General features: G+C 36.8%; 1 protein-coding gene across 1 annotated transcript in view; it reads right to left on the bottom strand.

Moving 5' to 3' along the window:
• Positions 1-24,035, bottom strand: part of IMPG2 (interphotoreceptor matrix proteoglycan 2) — a 100,118-nt gene that overhangs the window by 36,472 nt on the left and 39,611 nt on the right. Inside the window, exons 5-9 of the mRNA XM_036998670.2 lie at positions 19,374-19,423; positions 18,425-18,507; positions 13,136-13,297; positions 3,051-3,109; positions 928-948 (exon numbers count right to left, since the gene is read on the bottom strand). Of these exons, the coding sequence (XP_036854565.2) occupies positions 928-948; positions 3,051-3,109; positions 13,136-13,297; positions 18,425-18,507; positions 19,374-19,423 (375 nt within the window). The remainder of the gene's footprint in view (positions 1-927; positions 949-3,050; positions 3,110-13,135; positions 13,298-18,424; positions 18,508-19,373; positions 19,424-24,035) is intronic.

The raw sequence follows: 24,035 nt of genomic DNA, 5'->3' as shown, positions 1-24,035 counted from the left end.
TTTTCAGAATGGTAAATGCACACTGGCTCCAACCTCTTTTCAAATATAAGATATTTCAATGAAGGAATATTACTATATTAAATATTACTATATCTCTAAAATGAAGAAATATTACTGTATATTTAGCCTATGAATCTGCTTCATAAGTTCTATGTTATGCTCATCAGTGTTCCAAGAGAAAGTGAATTTCAGATAAATTTTAATCCAAAGGCAAAAAATGACAAGCAGTTTTCACAAAGGGTATTTATTGACTATCCTTTCATATTATGCTGCTTCTAAGAAATTCAGAGAGCAGCTGTGTTTGTAAATGAACTATTACAGATATCAGCTTTCTCCCCTTCATCTATTTAATGTGACACTTGATTAAATTACTGAATGACATAGAGTACTTGAAGGTGTTAACTTTAATACCAGGTCTTTTTTCTTCTTTTAAATTAAGTGTAACTCAATATTTAAAGTACTTGCCAGTCAACAGCCTATGAAAGGGGTCTGTAAACTACAGCCTGTGAGTGAAATCCAGCCCACTGTCCAAAAATTAATGGATTTTATATTTTTTAAATGGTTGAAAAATCAAAAGAACATTTTGTGACATGAAAATTTTATGAAATTCATATTTCAATGTCTGTAAGTTAAGTTTTATTGAAACTTAATGCTCAGGTGTTTTCAACATATTGTCTGTACCTACTTCCATAGTGGCAGAGATGTGTAGCTTGCAGCAGAGACCATCTGGCCTGAGAAGTTTAAAATATTTACTATCTGACCTTTAACAGCAAAAGTTGCCCACTCCTATTCTGTAAGGAACTGGGTAGTGATAGTGGAAGTGATAAAAAAAATTGAGCCATGCTCACTTGGACTTGGGGCTACCAAATTTTTTAACTACCTCCGCATTCAGTGGACAGTTTAGAAAATGCCAATAAAGTACACTACCTGCCATTTTCCTTGGGGGACCTGAAAATAAAAATTGAAGAGATTAAGCAGAGTTTAAAACAGTTATAATTGCCAGATCCTTCATCAAAGTACAAGATCTTAATATATTTCCTCTGAAAGGTTTCTCTGCATGAAAATGCTTGCATAGTATCAAATGCTGACAAATTCTTGTATATTGAAGGAAACATGCAAAGGTGGAGAAAGTATTCTATCTTAAAATAGTCTTTATTATGTTTAAACATTCTTAGTAAAATGCTTTCTAAGCAATCCACATAAGGTTATCTCCTTACAAATAAGCTTCTTGTAATAGATCAGCTGAGGACTCCAGTTGTTGGCATTAACAAAATTGTGAACCTTTTTTTCAAGAATACAATGTATTATGTAATATTAAAATAAAAGAAAATCAGATAGTATATAGAAAGGTGTTAAGTATTTGGGAAAGGTTATAACTAACCTATAGGATATTGCATAGCCTTTAATATTTTTTATTTTATGTAATAGACACTTAATAGAACTTCCCATGTGTCAGGAACTGTGCTAAGCCTTTTATAAAAATTAATTAATTTACTCTTCATTAAGATTAATAAGGACCCTTAGTATCACATTACAGGTAAAGAAACTGAGGAACAAAGAAGCTAAATAATTTACCCAAAAGTATTTTTTAATAAAGTAGAATTAATAGGTAAATTGTTTTTATACAAATGAGAAGTTGAGACTTCGTAATTTACATAAAATCACTCAGTCAGAAGTACCAAAGGTAGGATTTGAACCATGGTAAGTGGGACCGAAAGGCCATGTTGTCTTTCATGTGCTGCCAAATGAGAAAGGTCTTCAAAGGCCTCACATTCTGTTTCTCATATGAGCTTTAGTCACAACTAGAGACAGTATTCTGTGAGAAGTACTTAGGTTGAACTGGGGAGACAGGTCAGGGTGTGAGGGTAGGTGGAGGGTCAGTTTACCATACTTGCCCTCTCCCCTGTAACTAGCTGACTGTCAGTAAGTTATTTAAATTCCCTGTGCTCTGCTTTCCTTACCAGAAAAAAAATAAGGAAAATAATAACTACCTCATAACATGGGTATTGGGATTAAAGGAGTTAATATAGATATAAAGCCTGGCATGCTGTTAGTGCGATATAAGTGCCTGCTGTTGTTTCTGGTAAACCCAGACATCGTGACAAGAATAAGCCAAAGTTAAGTTGTTGACACTGTTAATTATGCTGTGAGATTACACAGCACCCCTGGTCATGCTGCCCGGCATCCAACAGCTTGGCCACCACTACCACCTGAGTGCTCCAAACCTGCAGAGTTCTGGGTCTAGCAAGGAGATTAAGAGCAAGAGCTATAAAGTCACATATTTTGTTCAAAATCCCTCCTCTGCTGCTGATTTACAAACTCTCTAACCCTGGGCTAATACCTCACCCTTTTAAGCCTGTTTGCTTCTCTGTAAAGTGAGTATTAATACAACTTAGGTTCAGAGGATTGAAGATTAAGGGAGCTCAGGAATGTGAAGTGCCCAAAACAAAGTTTTCACTTAATAAATGTTCACAAGTATTATGCCATCAGTCTCAAGCAGAGAAGAAATGTCTTAAAAGAGGTCTCTGAGTTACTCAGAGCCATTATGTTTGAAACAAAGAAGAACGCATACTCTCCAAAGTGGCCTTACACCAAGACATCAACGTCACCTCAGCAGACCACTGATATGTGGTAGCAGGACACTGAGGTCACACCTAATCTGACTTCAGGCCCCCCTTAGAGCCAAAAATAGCAGTGTGACTTGTCAGCAGTCAGCCGGAGACATGAATTCCTGAATTCTTACCCTGGCCCAACTACAGATCTAGTATGTCTCCTTGAATATATTCTTTTGCCATTTCCTAACTCAGTTTCTTCAAGTGAAAAACTGGCACTAATAATACAAATTTACCAGACATAACATGGAATTACAGCATTCAAATCACCTGTGGTTAGAGAATGTGTGTGTGTGTGTGTATATGTATATATATATATATATATATATATATATATATATATATATATATATATACATAAAATAGACACAAAAGGAGATTCCATTTGAAATAAAGAGTGCAACTCAACATGTACATTTTTAGAGTAAGTCTATTTACCTAAAGTCAAGCACATGAATGTCCTTATAGCCTGGTAACCCAGTAAATGCATTTTCAACCTGTTAAAAATAGAAGTAAAATTTATAACTATGTAGAAATGTGAAAGACATAGAAAATAATGCTTTTAAGAGTAGAATATAAAGTTCACTATTTACAACTATTAGAAATTTATACACATACATAAACACATGTGGGTCAGAAAGTTACATTAAAAATTATAATAGTTAAAATATTTGAAAATAGTTTTTAGCACAACACTGTCACATTTTTATTTTTCATTTTGTCTTTTGTTTTAGTGTTCTTTAATATTAATTTTTTTGCCAAATTATGAAAAGTAATTCTCATTGACAAAACACTGTTTTTTCCCCCTCATGTGATGAAATGTGAAAAAAGAAGCATTGCTTTCAAAAAATACTATAATAGCATTTTAAAATGTTGTTTGGATTGGGAGTTGGGTTGTAGCACACCCTGACAGTTAGGTGTTCATTTTCTGTAAGTGTAGAGGGTCTGATGGCATCTCTTTCCTGTTCCTACAACATGAGGGAACTGTGAACATAGCCAACATTAGAAAGAAGTCTGCAAGCCAGGGCTCAGCCTCCAGGAGAAAGGCCTGTTGACTGGGTGTCACGAAGGAGATTATGAAACAGTGACCAGGTAACGTAACTGGTCAAAAAATCCATTTATGAGCATCACATCTGCAAGAACCAGTTTTATTATCAAGTCTTTAAAAATCTAGCCATGCAAATCAATAGAAGCTTAGTTACTAGAGAAAAAGAATGCCAGACTGCACTAAAGACATGCACATATTTTAACAAAACTGAACATTTAACAACACTTCAGAAGGTAACAATCTTACCAGATAAGTCACTATCAGGCTAACAGCAGAACAAGGGAACTAAGTTGTTAGTGGTCTTTGGGGACATCTCTAGGCATCTGCTTTTAAAACCAAGTCCTCATATAATCAAGAAAGTGAGATTTCTTAAAAGGTCTGAGTTCACTAAAGATCTTCATGCCTTAAGGATAAAGAATTCAAACCCATGAAACTTTTTGGCTATAATAATTTGCCTTGATTTTAGTTTCTGAGAGGAAAGAGAGAAGCAATCTAATTCTTGTAGGATGGGGTAGAGATGGAATATGCAGGAGTAGGAATCCAAACACAGGGTTAGCCCCAGCTGTTCTTGCTGGCAGTGACCAAGCACAAGTCTTTTTTTATAGAACAGATACTGTCTACCCACCGACCATGCTGCGTTTTTCAAGGTTAAAATGAATGTACCCGAAAGTACACTCTTAACTGTAAAATGATGTACAACAGTGTTGTTATTATTAGGAAACCCATCTTGTTTTGGGCTCTGTCATTTCTTGAGTCTAAACACATACAGGTATTCTTAATTCGTCACATCCAGTTAGCTACTGTATGTGTATCCATTTGCAAGAAATCATTCTACTTTATTAACATCAAGATTAATAATAGGTATAATTTACTGAATGACTTCTGTGTGCCTGGTGCTTTGCAATATTACTTCTAATCCTTGTAACAATCCCAAGATATACCTATTTTCCCAATTTTATAGTGGAGAAAACTGAGACTCTGAGATGTCAATTAACCTGCCTGGGATGATGCATTTCGTAAGTGACTAAATCAGAATGTATTCAACCAACCCCAAATTTCTCTTAACACCAAAGCCCACCACTGGATTACATTCCTCTTCCCCTTTCCTCTGCCTCTAGAATTGGGACCAGGGCTGGAAAAACTGAAGCTTACTACAAATGCTCTCCTAATTAAAATACAGGGGACTCTATATAGTATAAAGGAAGAAACACTTTGAATATAAGGAGATTTGATTTTCCTTTCTATTCCTTGAGGCTAAAATGGCCATGACACGAGTCACTTGGCTTCCTGAGTCTCACCTGTAAAATGGAGATGCTTACCCACGTGGCTGCTGTGAGCAGAGAGACTTAAAGCAGCCTGCAGAACAGAAGGCACTAGACAGGGGCATGTGTTGAGTCTGTGGCTGTCTGCAGAAACAGATGCACCCAAGCCCTGTTATACTGACCTTTCTCTCTCCGACATCATACTTGGTGTAATTCCAAGCTTCCTCTTACTCTTCTCATAAAAAGAGAGTAATAGCTCCTGAACCTCAATCCTGTCCAAGCAGGCTTTCTATTTACCTGTGTGTTTTCCAAGACTTTCCAGGAAATAATACTGAAGGGCCAGTCCCTGTGACTGCGCCCTGAGGGAGAGCTAGAGGGCTCTCTTCAGTTTGTAGCCAACAGCGCAACAAAACGTGTTAGAGACATGACCCCTGACTCTGCTGCTCGGTACAAAGAAACAGCAATTGGTAGACATTTCATGCCAGGTAAGGGGACGGAGGTGTAGAGAGAAACCAGAGAAGAAACTGTTTCATGGTAGGCTCAGACACTTCATCCCCCTCAGATCACCTCAAACCAAGAGCTACCTACCTCATTGGGTCCCTGCTGGAAATGCTTTTTTAGTATTTATTAGAGAAATAATAGAGAAAGTATTTATTAGACTTTCTCTAAGTATGCAGTCATTCCGTGCAATTGTTTACCTAAACACTGAGGCTTATTAAAGGCTCTTTAATCCAAGGGCAGAGAGAACCAGACAACTGATCCAAAACACTATGTGATGCCAGGTGACCACTGGCCTGGCCTGGCCTGGCTGACATTTCTTCCACATACCATACAGCCTTGCAACTTGGCCACACAGCTGGGAAAATTAATCGTCTGGCCTAGACTGCCCAAGTCTGATGGCTGCAATGATGCTGCTTGGCTGAGGTGCACATTTTTATTTCTCATCCTGACAGAGTGTCTAGGGAAGAAAATTAGTCCAAAGTAATGGAACTGAAAAACTTGGCCAGGGAGAACCCTATCAAGAGGGAACAGAAAAAAAATAAGTAGGAAGGAATGATGCGTCCTGTCATTGGACAGAGAGGGAGATGGTCACTGAATAACTTACTATGCAAGAAGGGGGCCAACTATGGGTCATTTTTGAGTGAAAGAATATCATGTTCAAGTCCTATATAGAATTCTTACAGAAAGCAAAATTGTGGTATGGGCTAATGCATGATTCTTGAAGGAAATCCTTTCTTAAAAATACCTTCAATCAAGGAACAGAGATAGCAGGGAATTTTACTTTTCACTGGCTGCTCTTTTGTCCTTTTGAACTTGATACTGTGTACTATCTATGTGTGAACTGCTCAAAAGTTTTTCAATTAAATAAAAAGAATACTGGGGGGGGCTCATAAAAAAGATGACAACATGAGAGGTGAGGTAGAAATCTCCTCCCAAAATCATATATAATACAAAAATACAGCAAATACAACTAATCCTTAAAGAGTGACCAGAAATAAGATTGCACCAGCTGGCATACATCTGGGAAGAGAACATCTCAAGGAAAAGGGTAAAGTAATAAAGCCAAGACCCAATGGGACCTGAGCATTCCCTCCGCACCAGCTCACCAGTGGGAAGAAGAGAAACAGAGCAGGGAGGGAGTAGAAGCCCAGGTCTGCTAAATATCGAGCCCTGGAAATCTACTACAGGAGCACAAACACACATTGCATGGTGCTCTGGAGAAGAGGGGTTGAAAAGCAAAGCCAGAGACTGAGATTCCAGCGCTTGTGGAGAACAGGTTCCCAAAACCAGCTGCTCTGGGACAAAAGAAAGGCAGGCACTTTGAAAGACTTTCCAACAGTGAGAGGGCTGTTAAAGGGGCAAGGATTACACAGAGCTTGCTGCTCAGGAGAAGGAACAGGTGGACAAAAATCATCATGGCACTCTCACCCCAGCAGGTTGGGAACTTTCAGAAGCTTGAGGCACTCCATTCCCCTGCTGGCAACAAAGCCCTGAGGCCCCCCAAATACAATAATTAGCCTGCTGCTCCTTCCTCCTGGATGGCACCTGCAGCAGGAGGGCAGCCCTGCCTATAGCAACTACAGAGGCTTAACACTGAGGATGCTCCTTGTATGTGTGGTTAACTGGCCCTGACAGCAGAGGCAGGCACTGAGGGAGGGAAGCAGGAAAGAGCTATGTCTCCTGGAAGGCACCAGTGCTGATTGCCTGAGACCTATGTCATTGCTCCAGGCCAGCCGGAGGGCAGCCAGGCCTACAGCAGCTTAGGGGATTAACACAGAGGCTGTGCCCTGCACGTGGCTCACTGGCCTGAGAGTGGAGGCAAGCACTGCAGCCAGGAAGCAGGAAAAAGCTCTCTCCTTTGGGTAGGCAGAAGCACTGCTTGCCTGTGACCCCTGCCATAGCTCCAGGATTATGAAAAGGCAGAAGAACCTTGTTCAATCCAACATCCCCCAAATACCAGAAAGAGGGCACAGTGAGACTGAAATCACCAATATTCCTGAAAAAGAATTCAAAATAAAAGTCATAAGCATGGTAACAGAGCTACAGAAAAATATTTAAGATCTAAGAAATGAATTCAAGACAGAGACAGGCACGTTGAAGAATACAGTAGCTGAAATGAAACATACAATGCAGGAATTTAAAAGCAAATTACATGAGGTAGAGGACATGGTAAACATAACAGAAATTAGAGAACAGGAATACAAAGAAGCTGAGGCAGAGAGAGAAAAAAGGATCTCTAGGAATAAAAGAATGTTAAGAGAACTGTGTGACCAATCCAATAGGAACAATATCCACATTATAGAGGTACCAGAAGAAGAGAGAGAAAAGCTATTTGAAGAAATAATGGCTGAAAACTTGCCCAATCTGAGGAAGGAAATAGTCTCTCAGGCCATGGAAGTGCACAGATCTCCAAACACAAGGGCCTCAAAGGAAGACAACAAGACATATAATAAAAATGGAAAACATCAAGGAAATGGACAGAGAATTAAGAGCAGCCAGAGAGAGAAAAAAAGATCACCTACAAAGGAAAGCCCATCAGGTGATCATCAGACTTCTCAACAGAAACCTTACAGGCCAGAAAGGAGTGGCATGATATATTCAATGCAATCAAACACAAAGGCCTCAAACCAAGAATACTCTACCCAGCAAGATTATCATTTAAATTTGAAGGAGGGATTAAACAATTTCCAGATAAACAAAAGTTAGAGTAATTTACCTCCCACAAACCATCTCTACAGTGTATTTTAAAGAGACTTCACCAGATGGAAGTGCTCCTAAGGCGAAATAAATAGCTGTCACCAGAGAAAATAAAACCACACTAAAGCAAGCAGACCAATTAATTACTACTGAAATACAAAATTAAATTGGCTACCCACAAAGTCAGTCAAGGGATAGATAAAAAGTACAGAATATGACACCTAACATATAAAGAGTGGGGGAGAAAGAAAAAGAAGGTAGAAAAAAAAGGATCTTCAGATTGTATTTATAATAGCATAATAAGCTAGTTAAGTTAGACTGTTAGATAGTGAAGAAGCTGCCCTTGAACCATGGGTAACCATGAATCCAAAGCTTGCAATGGCACTAAGTACATATCCCTTGTAATGTACTAAATGTAAATGTAAATGGTCTGAATGCACCAATTAAAAGACATAGCATTACAGAATGGATAAAAGAGCAAGATCCATCTATATGCTGCCTACAGGAGACTCACTTCAAACCCAAAGACATACACAGACTAAAAGTGAAGGGATGGAAAAAGATATTTCATGAAAATAATAGGGAGAAAAAAGGAGTTGCAGTACTTGTATCAGATAAAATAGACTTCAAAACAAAGAAAGTGACAAGAGACAAAGAAGGACATTACATAGCAACAAAGGGGCCAGTCCAAGAAGAGGATATAACCATTATAAATATCTATGCACCCAACATGGGAGTGCCCAAATATGTACAACCAAAACTAACAGAATTAAAGGGGGAAATAGAATGCAATGCATTCATTTTAGGAGACTTCAACACACCACTCACTCCAAAGCACAGATCAACCAGACAGAAAATAAGTGAGTAGAGAGAGGCACTGAACAACACATTAGAACAGATAGACTTAACATACATCTACAGAACATTTCACCCAAAAGCAACAGGATACACATTCTTCTCAAGTGCATACAGAACACTTTCCAAAATAGATCACATTATTAGGCCACAAAAAAGAGCCTCAGTAAATTCAAAAAGATTGAAATTCTACCAACCAACTTCTCAGACCACAAAGGTATGAAACTGGAAAGGAATTATGTAAAGAAAACAAAAAGGCACACAAAAACATTGAGGCTTAGCAACATGCACCTAAATAATCAATGGATCAATGACCAAATTAAAACAGAGATCAAGCAATATATGGAGACAAATGAAAACAACAGCTCAATGCCTCAACTTCTGTGGGACACAGCGAAGGCAGTTCTAAGAGAGAAGTATATAGCAATTCAGGCCTGTCTTAAAGAAGGAAGAACAATACCAAATGAACAGCCTAAATTCACAAGTAATGACACTGGAAAAAGAAGAACAAATGAGGTCCAAAGTCAGTAGAAGGAGGCACATAATAAAGATCAGAGAAGAAATAAATAAAATTGAGAAGAATAAAACAATAGAAAGAATTAATGAAACCAAGAGCTGGTTCTTTGATAAAATAAACAAAATAGATAAACCCCTAGCCAGACTTATCAATAAAAAAAGAGTCTACACACATAAAAAGAATTAGAAATGAGAAAGGAAAAATCACTAGACACCACTGAAATACAAAGAATTATTAGAGAATACTATGAAAAATTATATGCTAACAAATTGGATAATTTAGAAGAAAAGGACAACTTTCTAGAAAAATAAAACCATCCAAATAGACATAGGAAAAAACAGAAAATCTGAACAGATCAATTACCAGCAATGAAATTGAATCAGTAATAAAAAACCTATCCAAGAAGAAAACCCCCAGAGAAGATGGCTTCACAGCAGAATTTTATCAGACATTTAGAGAAGACGTAATACCCATTCTCCTTAAAGTTTTCCAACAAGTAGAAGAAGAGGGAATACTTCTAAACTGATTTTATGTAGCCACAATCATTAGAATACCAAAACCTGGCAAAGACACCACAAAAAAAGAAAATTATACTCCAATACCCCTGATGAACAGAGATGCAAAAGTACTTAACAAAATAATAGCAAAATGAATTCAAAAATACATCAAAAAGATCATACAACATAATCAAATGGGATTTATTCCAGGGATGCAAGGATGGTACAATATTCAAAAATCCATCAACATTTCCACCACATAAATAAAAAGAAGGACAAAAACCACATGATCATCTCCATAGATGCTGAAAAAGCATTTGACAAAACTCAACATCCATTCATGATAAAAACTCTCAACAAAATGGGTATAGAGGGCAAGCACCTCAACATAATAAAGGTACATATAATAAAGGTACATAATAAAGGTAATAAAGGACAAACCCACAGCCAATATCAAACTTCACAGTGAAAAGCGGAAAGCTTTTCCTAAGATCAGGAACAAGACAAGGATGCCCACTCTCCCCACTTTTATTCAACATAGTACTGGAGGTCTTAGCCACAGCAATCAGACAACAAAAAGAAATAAAAGGCATCCATATTATCAAGGAAGAAGTCAAACTGTCACTATTTGCAGATGACATGATATTGTACATAAAAAACCTTAAAGAATACACTCCAAAACTACTAGAACTAATATCTAAATTCAGCAAAGTTGCAGGATACAAATTTAGTACACAGAAATCTGTAACATTCCTATATACTAATGATGAACTAGCAGAAAGAGAAATCAATAAAACAATTCCATTTACAATTGCATCAAAATGAATAAAATACCTAGGAATAAACCTAATGAAGGAAATGAAAGACCTATACCCTGAAAAGTACAAGACACTCTTGAGAGAAATTAAAGAAGACACTAAAAAATGGAAATACATCCCATGCTCATGGGTAGGAAGAATGAATATTGTGAAAATGTCCAACCTGCCTAAAGCAATCTACAGATTCAATGCAATCCTATCAAAATACCAACAGCATTCTTCAACGAACTAGAGCAAATAGTTCTAAAATTCATATGGCAATACAAAAGATCTCAAATAGCCAAAACAATACTTAGAAGGAAGAATAAAGTGGGGGTGGATTTTGCTCCCCAACTTCAAGCTCTACTACAAAACCACAGTAATCAAGACAATTTGGTACTGGCACAAGAACAGACCTATAGATCAATGGAACAGAAAAGAGAGCCCAGATACAAACCCACACATATATGGCCAATTAAATATGATAAAGGGGCCATGGATATACAATGGAGAAATGACAGCCTCTTCAATAACTGGTGTTGGCAAAACTGGACAGGTACATGCAAGAGAATGAAACTGAATTATTGTCTAACTCCATACATAAAAGTAAACTTGAAATGGATCAAAGACCTGACTGTAAGTCATGAAACCACAAAAGTCTTAGAAGAAAACATAGGCAAAAATTTCTTGAATATAAACATGAGCAATTTATTCATGAACACATCTACTTGGGCAAGGGAAACAAAAGCATAAATGAACAAATGGGACTACATCAGACTAAAAAGCTTTTGTACAGCAAAGAACACCATTAGTAGAACAAAAGACATTCTACAGTATGGAGAATACATTCATAAATGACATATCCAATAAGGGGTTAACACCCAAAATATACAAAGAGCTCACAGGCCTCAACACCCAAAAAGCGAATAACCCAATTAAAAAATGAACAGAGGATCTGAGCAGACACTTCTCCAAAGAAGAAATTCAGATGACCAACAGGCATATGAAAAGATGCTCCACATTGCTAATCATCAAAGAAATGTGAATTAAAACCACAATGAGATACCACCTCATACCAGTTAGGATGGCCAACATCCAAAAGACAAGCAACAACAAATGCTGGCGAGGATGCAGAGAAAGGGGAACCCTCCTACCCTATTTGTGGGAATGTAAATTAGTTCAACCATTGTGGAAAGCAGTACAGAGGTTCCTCAAAAAACTAAAAATGGAAATACCATTTTACCCAGGAATCCCACTTGTAGGAATTTACTGAAAGGATACAACTTCTCAGATTCAAAAAGACATATGCACCCCTATGTTTATCACAGCACTATTTACAATAGCCAAGACATGGAAGCAACCTAACTGCCTATCAGTAGATGAATGAATAAAGAAGATGTTGTACATAAATACAATTGAATATTATTCAGCCATAAGAAGAAAACAAATCCTACCATTTGCAACAACCTGGATAGAGGCAGAGGGTATTATGCTCAGTGAAATAAGCCGGTGGAGAAAGACAAGTACCAAATGATTTCCCTCATTTGTGGAGTATAAGAACAGAGCAAAAACTGAAGGAACAAAACAGCAGCAGACTTAGCAGACTTGAAGAACCCAAGAAGGGACTAGCGGTTACCAAAGGGACATGGGGTACAGAAGGTGGGTGGGAAGGTAGGGAAAAGGGGATTAAAGGGTATTATGATTAGCACACATAATACAGTGGGGGACAAGGGGAAGCCAGTATCGCACAGAGAAGTAGTGACTCTATAGCATCTTACCATGCTGATGGACAGTGACTATAATGGGGTATTTGGCGGAGACTTGACAATAGGGGGATTGTAGTAACCACAATGTTGCTCATATGAAGTCCTTCCTAAGGCTGTATGTCAATGATACTTTAAGTTTAAAAAATTAAAAAAAAAGAAAACTAAACATTAAATTAAAAGGAACTAAATTTAATGTTCCCATATGAAAAACAATACACTGTATGTAGTTTCTCAAAGATATTCATTTCTTCAAATATTGTCAAGTTAAAATCATGCCATGGAACACATTCTTCCTTGGCTGTGCAGAGGAAGTTGGAAACAGAACATTTACTTATTTATTAACAGATAGCAAATGTGTACTAAGATTTTGTTTCAATGAAATAACTCATCTGTATTACAGTGTACTTTTCACAAAGCTTTCTGAAGAAATGGGTAAGTCATACCCTCTGAACCAAGTATAAGGAGAGCTTGAATCCTAAACTTACCTTTAACCAGAGTTGTGAATATAGGAAATTTACAACCCCAGCAAACTGTCTTATTTATCAAAAAAATAAAAAATAAAAATGAACAAGAAAATCACCACCTCTGAAATAAACTCTTCCACAAGGCGCTGGTGGTAGAAGCTGGAGGGATCCTGTAGTTCTTTCCTGTACTGCTTTCCCAAAAGGTAGATACTGAATTCTGCAATCTGCTCAGCTGCTGGTTTTGTGGATTCTTCTATCACATTCTCAATTTCATTGCTAATCTGGATTTTTAGAGAAAGAATAATAAATGTCAATGCTTACTCATTCTATCAACAAATATTTATTGACTGGTATATACCAGACACTATGGCAAATTTGGAAAACTTCTAATGATGACCTTTTATATAGTATTTGACTTCAGACTAAACTGGGTGGACTTTAAGACATAGGTTAATATTAAAATTACTGTGTGTTTGCACATTCCTTGGAATGAAGATTAGTTCAGAGAAAAAGAAAATTTTCTGCAGATAACCACCAAAGTTGACCATAGTGAGTAAAAAAAGAGCTGACTGTGATAAATTATCATCTAAAAATAGCCTAGAAGGGTAGTTCTCGAACTCTTAACCATCACTGAGGAACCCAAAGAAGTTTGTTTCTGTAGGTTCTATATACAGATATTTACCAAACAATAAATTAAGAGGGAAATTTTTTAAACACTTATTAATTCATTTTAAAATGATAGATTCATTACATGTAAAATTATGTTATTCATTACATGTGCAAATACTACACATTTTGAAAAATTAAAAAATGAGAACAATTGATGATACTCTTATAAATTCTTTAAAGTCTGGCTTAATAGAAGACAGCTGATTGTCATATCTGCTTCTGCATTCAACTGGTTCAGTATGTTGTCTTAGTTGAAGTACATGAAAAAAAGTCACACAGATACTGTAGTAGGTAGGGAAGGGCAGACTATATTAATAGCTGTGTTAGGTATTGTGGATATTCTTTTTGGATACTACACCAAATTCATCAAATGGTAATTTCTCAAAGCTTAGTTGAAATAATCTCAACAAACTTTTTGTACTCTGTAACATTAAAATCCAGGTCTTCCAGTGGCCAAAGCTGAAACAATTTGAGCAACAAAATAAATATTAGATTATAATTCACAAATAAAATAAATATTTATTAGGCCATATTGATACAAATAAATGATTTAATAAATGGGAAAAGTAATAATAGTATCTTACAGAACAATTCCAATTAATGAATATAGAAGGAATGAGGGAAACAATATCACTAGTAGAACACTACAGGTTTAACTGCTAACGCAAGATACAATTGAGCTAATCCAATCCAAGTCCTTCCATTTTGATATACAAGAAAACCAGGGCTTAGAATTGAAGAATAGCTAGTCAAAGGACTCACAGCAAGCCAATCACATAGTTAGTAAGAGAATATAGGGGCTTTTTTCACAGAATCACTTTGCATCCCTAGTGGATTGTATAATGAGAGACCTTCAAAATCTCAAAATAGGAAAGAACCTCAAAGACCGCATCATCCCTCCTGATGCTTGAATTCTCTCTAAATATCCCTGACAAATGGCAGCTCATCCTCAGTTTAAAGGGCTCTGATGAGAAAGAGTCTTGACTTTCAAAGACAAACCATTATATTTCCAAAAAAGCTCTGACAGTTGGAAAGTTATTTTCCTCTTTACCCTTCACAACTTGTAGTACCTCCCTCTTCCAGTTGCATCTTCCTTTCTCCCACCTTGCACTCTCCTATCCAGCCGTGCTAAACTCTTACATGCAGACTAAGGAATGCGTTTTAAATTCTCTCTTCTCAGGCCTAAGCAATGACCTACGTTTTTGGCTTAAAGGCCTCAGGCCAAAATCCTCCCCTTCCTCTTCTTCTAGTAACTTCTATTCATCCTTTTGCCTTTGTTCAGACCTTATCCACACTAAAAAATTTCTCAGAATTGTCCAAATGTGTTCCTCTTTCATTCTGCATTTACCCTATCATTGCATGTACCACACAGTAATTATATTTGTTGCATATTTACTTCTCGGTATGCCTCCTGAAACAGTAACTGATATGTATCAGGCACTCAGACTTTTGTGGGGGGAGGAGGACATTTTACAATTAAGGTAAAACTGCATTAACATTAGTTTCAGGTATACAACATAATGATTTGGTATTTGTATATATTGCAAAATTATCACAATAAATCCAGTTAATATCTACTACCATATAGTTATAAATTTTTTCTCATGATGCTAACTTTCAAAACCCACTGTCCTAGCTACTTTCAAATATGCAATACAGCATTATTAACTATAATTCCTATGCTGCATTTCACATCCCTATGACTAACTTGCTTTATAACTTAAATTTTGTGGCTTTTGACCCCTTCAACTATTTCATCCACCCCTATTCAAATATGTTCCCCTATAGGATTCACCATTGATCCCAATTTTGTAACATGGGACATAAATAAAAACTGTAATCATCAGACAGCCCTTCAAATAAGTACAGACAGCTACTATGACTTCCTGACTTTTCACTAGCTCCTCTCCTCCAGACACTTCCATGGCTCTTAATGTATTCTTTAGAGTATGGTACACATGAGTGAGGTCTGATCAATTAAAACAGTAGGACTACCACCTCCCTTATGGTAGATTCTATATTTCTATTAATGCAACCTAAAATTACACTAATTTTTACTAGTCCCTCCACCCAAGTAACTGCATCATACTGTTGATTCATACTAAGACCAACATCAACAAAAACTCTTGTCTTATAGAATTTTATACAAGACTTTCCATTTTCCCATATTAAATTTTATCTCACCAAATTTGGATAGAAACTTTCATTCACAGTATTAAAATATCCTCAAAGTAAACTTACTGCTACAGAGTACCTAATGTTGAGTAAATATTGTGGAAGGTCTGTACATGTTGAAAAGTCACATAGATCAAAGACTCCCAGATAACATAGGATTCTAAAAACTCAGTAAACAGTTTGAGCAACAAATTAGACTAAGCTGAAGAAAGAATTAGTGAACTGGAAGACACACCTGAATGAAACACAGATGAAAAAAGGACTTATTGAGGAGTAATAAACAGACATAAGGTATAAAGTGAGGAGGTCAGACATATATTTAATCATAAGAGAATAGCTGACAATTTCTCCTATATCCATGTTTATGAAACTGCAGAACCTAAACACTATTATAATACTGCAATATATATATTAGTATACTACATAGTATACTATAAAGCATTATGAGATTCTGCAATTTCACAAATGTGGGTATGGGAGTATACTTAACATCTATTTATTTTGATTTAGATTTGTTATACTTCCATAATGTGGGGCTTTATATCTATCATAAATTCTGAGAAATTCTCAGCTATTACTTATTAAGTATACATATACATATATATATGTTTATATACATAAAGACAGATAGAAACATAGAGATAGAAATAGAGACAGAGATATATCTGAAGAGTAGACAAAGAACCCAGATCACTGACAAGAAAATAACAACTGAATTGACAGTTGAGTTCTCAGTAGCAATAATAAAAGTTAGAAGAAATAAAATCCTGACCCCTTCCCTCCCTCTCCCAAAAAAACAACTCAATCTAGAACTTAATACAGTATTTAAAATATCTCTCTAAAATAAGGATATAATAAAATTTTCAGTTGGTCAAAAACTGAAACAGAATTGGTGAGAGTCTCACTAAAGTAATATTGGAAGCACATAATTCAGAAGTAAAATGATCCCAAAAAAGAGATCTAAAATGCGAAAAAGAATCTTAAGGAAATAAATTGGTAAAGATCTGGGTAAATATAAAACAAACTAACTATATATATAAAAAATAATATACAATCTAATATAAAGAATAGAGCACTAGATGAGAGAAAGAAAGAATACTGAAAAATAGAATATAAATCAATAGTGTGATTATTGGAACTACAATGTTCTAATTCCTTCATTGCTCAGGATAAGGATCAATATTTTGAAAACCTTAAGTTTTACTAGATTATACACTGTAACTTAAAGGATAACTACTAACAAAACATAAAGTATATAATTTCTAAAACAGGAGATGGAATAACTTATTAGAAAAAAACTGAATTGTAGAACTATAAAACTACATTGGGCTTCATTTTGAACTATAGGTACAGGCAAGCTAATTCTCTATATCTCTATACTGCTTTGTTTTCCTACTTGTTCTATAAATTGGCTTCAGATCATATACTGTGCTTGGGATATTAATATTCCAATTGGTTCATTTCTAATATAGTGAATTCTGCCTTATTCAATGTCTCCAGACCTAAACCATAACTATTCCACCTCAAGATCAGAACTACAGGATCACTTTTTATTCATTCATTCATTCATTCATTCATTCACAAATATTGCCCATCTTCCAGCACCAACTACTCTGTGGACAACTAATGGTATAAGAGTACTGATTTGGACATCTGCTCAGGGATCCCAAGCTATCACCAGCCTTGTTATGAACAGATCAATTACCAGCAATGAAATTGAATCAGTAATCAAAAACCTATCCAAGCAGAAAACCCCCAGAGAAGATGGCTTCACAGCAGAATTTTATCAGACATTTAGAGAAGACATAATACCCATTCTCCTTAAAGTTTTACTTTGAGGAGTAATAAACAGACAGGTAAAAGGGAAGGTAGTGGGGGAGAGTGGGGTGACAACCTGATTTCATAAATGTTAAATTGTCCATGTTTGGAAAAGGTGCAAGGAAAGTCAACTGAACCTTTATAGTAAATATGATCAGTAAGAGTTGGCTCTATATTAAGTAATCTAGGATTTATGAACCCCTGAATTTTAAAAATGCATATTTAACAAAATTTCTAACAAAATGTTTCTGTCTTCTTGGGCAATGTGTACTTTTTAAAAAAATCTGAATGTTACAGAGATTCACCTTAATGTTGTTGTTTAGTGGACAGGTTACTATTACCAGTGGTGCATTTAAAAAGCATGGTACTTCTTGATTTTTAAACTACTTAAAATTTCCCTCTGTAAAAATAAGGCTAAGTCCTGATCTATTAAGGGATAAAATAACATAGGCAAAATCCCCATATAAATTATGTCACATAGCCCATAAGAGATACTGGGCTTAACATGATGGCAGTTCCCTAAGCCTTGAGTCATTTAATGTACAATTTGAAGCCCTCTCTAGCCAAAAGTAAATTTACTCAGGTCTCTAAGGAATCTCAGGTTCTTTTTAATGTATTGGTTTTAGAATCTGCATTTCATAAAGGGAACCACATGAAGTCTTGTGTAGTTTGGCAATGGAATATAAATATCTTATAACTCCTGTTCTCCAAGTTACAAACTAATAACAAAATAGAGCATCACTCACATTCTGCTCTGGCCTCTCCAAGCTGCTCTCTGGAGCACTTTCATAGGAGGTCACCTCTGGATGTAGAAATCTGAGAACAGTACCTAAGTAGAGAAACAAAAACATGTATATGAATTCAATCCCTGAATAGGTCAGAATTCATATCAGGAAATAAGGAACTGACTTCAAAGTCATCTGCTTTTTCATCCTGGATATTCTGTGCATTCTAATCTCAAGACACATTTGCATAACATCTTCCCAGAGCAAGACATAATTATTACTCATTCAGTCATTCAACAAGCATTTATTGAGCACTATATGTCAGGCTATATGCAAGACAATAGGGATACAAAGTTCGTATCCTTAAGGAGCAATCTAATAAATGGACAGATATTGAAAGAAGTAACACTACCAGAGAGAAGAAGTAGGTGAAGATTCAAAATTGATCATAGCACAGACCTCACTTACTGTGCTATTATGACCATTCTCTGTATATGTTTGAAATTTCCAGTAAAGAAAAACTTTTTTAAAAAAAATTAAAAAGAAAGAAAGCAACTGCCAATTTATAGGAAATATAGAAATCAAAGGAACATGTTAAAGTATACTGCAGAATACAACCAGAAAAATCCTTACTCTGGGAAACTACAAGACAAGTGACAAATGGTGGAGCTAGAAAGATTCCACCTGTTAACATAAACTGGTTAGGAGTGTTTGCCTTTAAATAATTCCTTAGATTGTATGTTTGGTTTAAGCAGTTTTCTGATTTGTATTATACTTAATAAAGATTTTTAAGTATGTACAACATGATACTGTAAAATAATTACTCTTTCTTGAGACTTTTGAACAATATTTAAGGAGAAGAGAGAGTCCATATTTTTTAAATGTGAACTGAAAAATGTGCTTGCTTTCGAGAATGTCTTAAATCATAAATAATTTTAAAATAAAACTGAAAAAAGGCACAGAAAAATACCTCCCAATGTCGCGGTATCACCAACAGGAACTGGAGATGACAATTCAAGTCTAGGAAAGAAAAATGTTTGGCGTTGATAAAATATCGATAGAAATGTTAGGCTTTATTTTGGTGTTTGTTTTCCAAAACCAGAATTTACTAAATCTCCAAACAAGGGCTCCCAAACAAGTATTGACTAGAAAGTTTTAAAAAAGTCTTCAAATTCATTTATTTTACATTATTGATTCCAACTCAACTAGATTGACCCAACATGAAGTACTTCCCCACTTAATAGTTCATCACCCTATTTCATGTCTTTTCAGTTATCACTTGGTGAAATTATTTTGTTCAATTATTTATCCACTTAACTCTTTCTCCAACCCCTTTAATCCTCTAGAACAGCATTGTCCAATATGGCAGTCTCGGGAAACATGTGGTAATTTAAATTAACTACAATTAAATAAAATTTAAACTTCATTTTGTCATTCACACCAGCCACATTTCAAGTGCTCAAGTCATATGTGGCTAACGGCTACCACAAATTCCAAGACAGGAATTTCTATTGAACTGGACTGCCTTAAGAATCTAAAATCGATGAGATTTGGGACCTTGTCTGCCATATGCTTACTGTGTATCTCCAGTCTAAAGTAGTATCTGCCATTTACTAGGCATGAAGTAAATATTTTTGGAATGAATGAATGAATAAATACCATTGGCCAGGCAGTATAAAAGACACTTGGCGGCCTCAGGAGCCAAGATGGCGGTGTGAGTAGAGCAGCAGAAATCGCCTCCCAAAACCACATTTATCTATGAAAATGTAACAAAGACAACTCTTCCTAAAATAGAGACCAGAGGACACAGACCAACATCCAGACCACACCCAAACCTGCGAGAAACCAGCGCCGCGCAAAGGGGGTAAGATACAAGCCCCGGCCCGGCGGGACCTGAGCGGCCCTCACCCCAGCTCCTGGCGGGTGGAGAGGAGTCAGGAGGGAGGGAGAAGAAGCCCAGGACTACTCAACACCCAGCCCCAGCCATCAGGAACAGAGCGCAAACAAAGTGCATGTGTGGGGTCCTGAATACTAGGAAAACAGGGAAGCAAGACCGGTGAGCAGGTGCCTGAGACCAGCGCCTGAGGACAAAGAAAATCGTGCGTTATTTTTTCCTTTTTTTAAAAAAATTTTTATTTAATTTTTTTTTTCTATTGTTGTTGCTGTTGTTTTGGTTTGGAGAGCGCTTTTTGGAAGTCTTAAAGGGGCAGGGCAGGACACTTAGTCCAGAGGCAGGGAATCTGGGGATCTCTGGGCACTCTAAACCCCTGGAAAGCAGGGAGCACAGAGGCCCCTTACGGAAAAAAATAGCCTTCGGGCCGCTCCCCCTCCAACGGGGCTCCACCATGTAGGAGGAGCAGCGTGAGCCAGGTCACGCCCAGACAACAACAGAGATAAACTCCATAGCAACCAGGCAGGAAACAGAAGCCCTGTTTGCGTACAGCTGTCGAGCAAAAGCCACTAGAGGTCGCTGTTCTCCCAGGAGAGGAAGGCCACAAAACAAGAAGAAAGAAAGCGCTTCCAGCTGTCACTTGTACCAGCTCTGCAAACTATCTCTATCACCATGAAAAGGCAAAACTACAGGCAGACAAAGATCACAGAGACAACACCTGAGAAGGAGACAGACCTAACCAGTCCTCCTGAAAAAGAATTCAAAATTAAAATCACGAACATGCTGACAGAGATGCAGAGAAAAATGCAAGAGCAATGGGATGAGATGCAGAGAAAAATGCAAGAGCAATGGGATGAAGTCCGCAGGGAGATCACAGATGTCAGGAAGGAGATCACAGAAGTAAAACAAACCCTGGAAGGATTTATAAGCAGAATGGATAAGACGCAAGAGGCCAATGAAAGAATAGAAACCAGAGAACAGAAACGTATAGAAGCTGACATTGAGAGAGATAAAAGGATCTCGAGGAATGAAACAATACTAAGAGAACTATGTGACCAATCCAAAAGGAACAATATCCGTATTATAGGGGTACCAGAAGAAGAAGAAAGAGGAAAAGAGACAGAAAGTCTCTTTGAAGAAATAATTGCTGAAAACTTCCCCAAACTGGGGGAGGAAATAATCAAACAGACCATGGAAATACACAGAACCCCCAAAAGAAAGGATTCAAGGAAGACAACACCAAGACACATAATAATTAAAATGGCAAGGATCAAGGACAAGGAAAGAGTTTTAAAGGCAGCTAGAGAGAAAAAGGTCACCTATAAAGGAAAACCCATCAGGCTAACATCAGACTTCCTGACAGAAACCCTACAGGCCAGAAGAGAATGGCATGATATATTTAATGCAATGAAACAGAAGGCCTTGAACCAAGGATACTGTATCCAGCACGACTATAATTTAAATATAATGGCAGGATTAAGCAATTTCCAGACAAGCAAAAGCTGAGAGAATTTGCTTCCCACAAACCACCTCTACAGGGCATCCTACAGGGATTTCCCTAGATAGGGGCACTCCTAAAAAGAGCACAGAACAAAACACACAACATACGAAGAATGGAGGAGGAGGAATAAGAAGGGAGAGAAGAAATGAATCTCCAGACAGTGTATATAACAGCTCAATAAGCAAGCTAAGTTAGGCAGTAAGATACTAAAGAAGCTAACCTTGAACCTTTGGTAACCACGAATCTAAAGCCTGCAATGGCAATAAGTACATATCTCTCAATAGTCAGCCTAAATGTAAATGAACTTAATGCACCACTCAAACGACACAGAGTAATAGAATGGATAAAAAAGCAAGACCCATCTATATGCAGCTTACAAGAAACTCACCTCAAACCCAAAGACAAGCACAGACTAAAAGTCAAGGGATGGAAAAACATATTTCAGGCAAACAACAGTGAGCAGAAAGCAGGGGTTGCAGTACTAATATCAGACAAAATAGACTTCAAAACAAAGAAAGTGACAAGACATAAAGAAGGCCACTACATAATGATAAAGGGCTCAGTCCAACACAAGGATATAACCATTCTAAATATATATGCACCCAACACAGGAGCACCAGCATATGTGAAACAAATACTAACAGAACTAAACAGGGAAATAGGCTGCAATGCATTCATTTTAGGAGACTTCAACGCACCACTCACCCCAAAGGATAGATCCACCGGGCAGCAAATAAGTAAGGACACATAGGCATTGAACAACACACTAGAACAGATGGACCTAACAGACTTCTATAGAACTCTACATCCAAAAGCAACAGGATATACATTCTTCTCAAGTGCACATGGAACATTCTCCAGAATAGACCACATACTAGCTCACAAAAAGAGCCTCAGTAAATTCCAAAATATTGAAATTCTACCAACCAATTTTTCAAACCACAAAGGTATAAAAGTAGAAATAAATTCTACTAAGAAAACAAAAGGGCTCACAAACTCATGGAGGCTTAACAACATGCTTCTGTATATCAATGGATCAATGAACAAATCAAAATCGAGATCAAGGAATATATAGAAACAAATGACAACAACAACACAAAGCCCCAACATCTGTGGGACGCAGCAAAAGCAGACTTAAGAGGAAAGTATATAGCAATCCAGGCACACTTGAAGAAGGAAGAACAATCCCAAATGAATAGTCTTACATCACAATTATCGAAACTGGAAAAAGAAGAACTAATGAGGCCTAAAGTCAGCAGAAGGAGGGACATAATAAAGATCAGAGAAGAAATAAACAAAATTGACAAGAATAGAAAAATAGCAAAAATCAACGGAACCAAGAGCTGGTTCTTTGAGAAAATAAACAAAATAGATAAGCCTCTAGCCTAACTTATTAAGAGAAAAAGAGAATCAACACAAATCAACATAATCAGAAATGAGAATGGAAAAATCACGACAGACTCCACAGAAATACAAAGAATTATTAAAGACTACTATGAAAACCTATATGCCAACAAGCTGGAAAACCTAGAAGAAATGGACAACTTCCTAGAAAAATACAACCTCCCAAGACTGACCAAGGAAGTAACACAAAAGTTAAACAAACCAATTACGAGCAAAGAAATTGGAACGGTAATCAAAAAACTACCCAAGAACAAAACCCTGGGGCCGGACGGATTTACCTCGGAATTTTATCAGACACACAGAGAAGACATAATACCCATTCTCCTTAAAGTGTTCCAAAAAAATAGAAAGGAGGAAATACTCCCAAACTCACTCTATGAAGCCAACATTACCCTAATACCAAAACCAGGCAAAAATCCCACCAAAAAAGAAAATTACAGACCAATATCCCTGATGAATGTAGATGCAAAAATACTCAATAAAATATTGGCAAACAGAATTCAACAGCATATCAAAAGAGTCATACACCATGACCAAGTTGGATTCATCCCATGGATGCAAGGATGGTACAACATTAAAAAATCCATCAACAGCATCCACCACATCAACAAAAAGGACAAAAACCACATGATCATCTCCATAGATGCTGAAAAAGCATTTGAAAAAAATCAACATTTATTCATGATAAAAACTCTCAGCAAAATGGGAATAGAGGGCAAGTACCTCAACATTATAAAGGCCATATATGATAAACCCACAGCCAGCATTATACTGAACAGTGAGAAGCTGAAAGCATTTCCTCTGAGATCGGGAACTATACAGGGATGCCACTCTCA

This window comes from Manis javanica, chromosome 3 (assembly GCF_040802235.1).
Source record: "Manis javanica isolate MJ-LG chromosome 3, MJ_LKY, whole genome shotgun sequence".
Taxonomy (NCBI): Eukaryota; Metazoa; Chordata; class Mammalia; order Pholidota; family Manidae; genus Manis; species Manis javanica.
The sequence above is the reverse complement of the archived record's forward strand: the minus strand, read 5'-3'. Positions and strand labels throughout refer to the sequence as shown.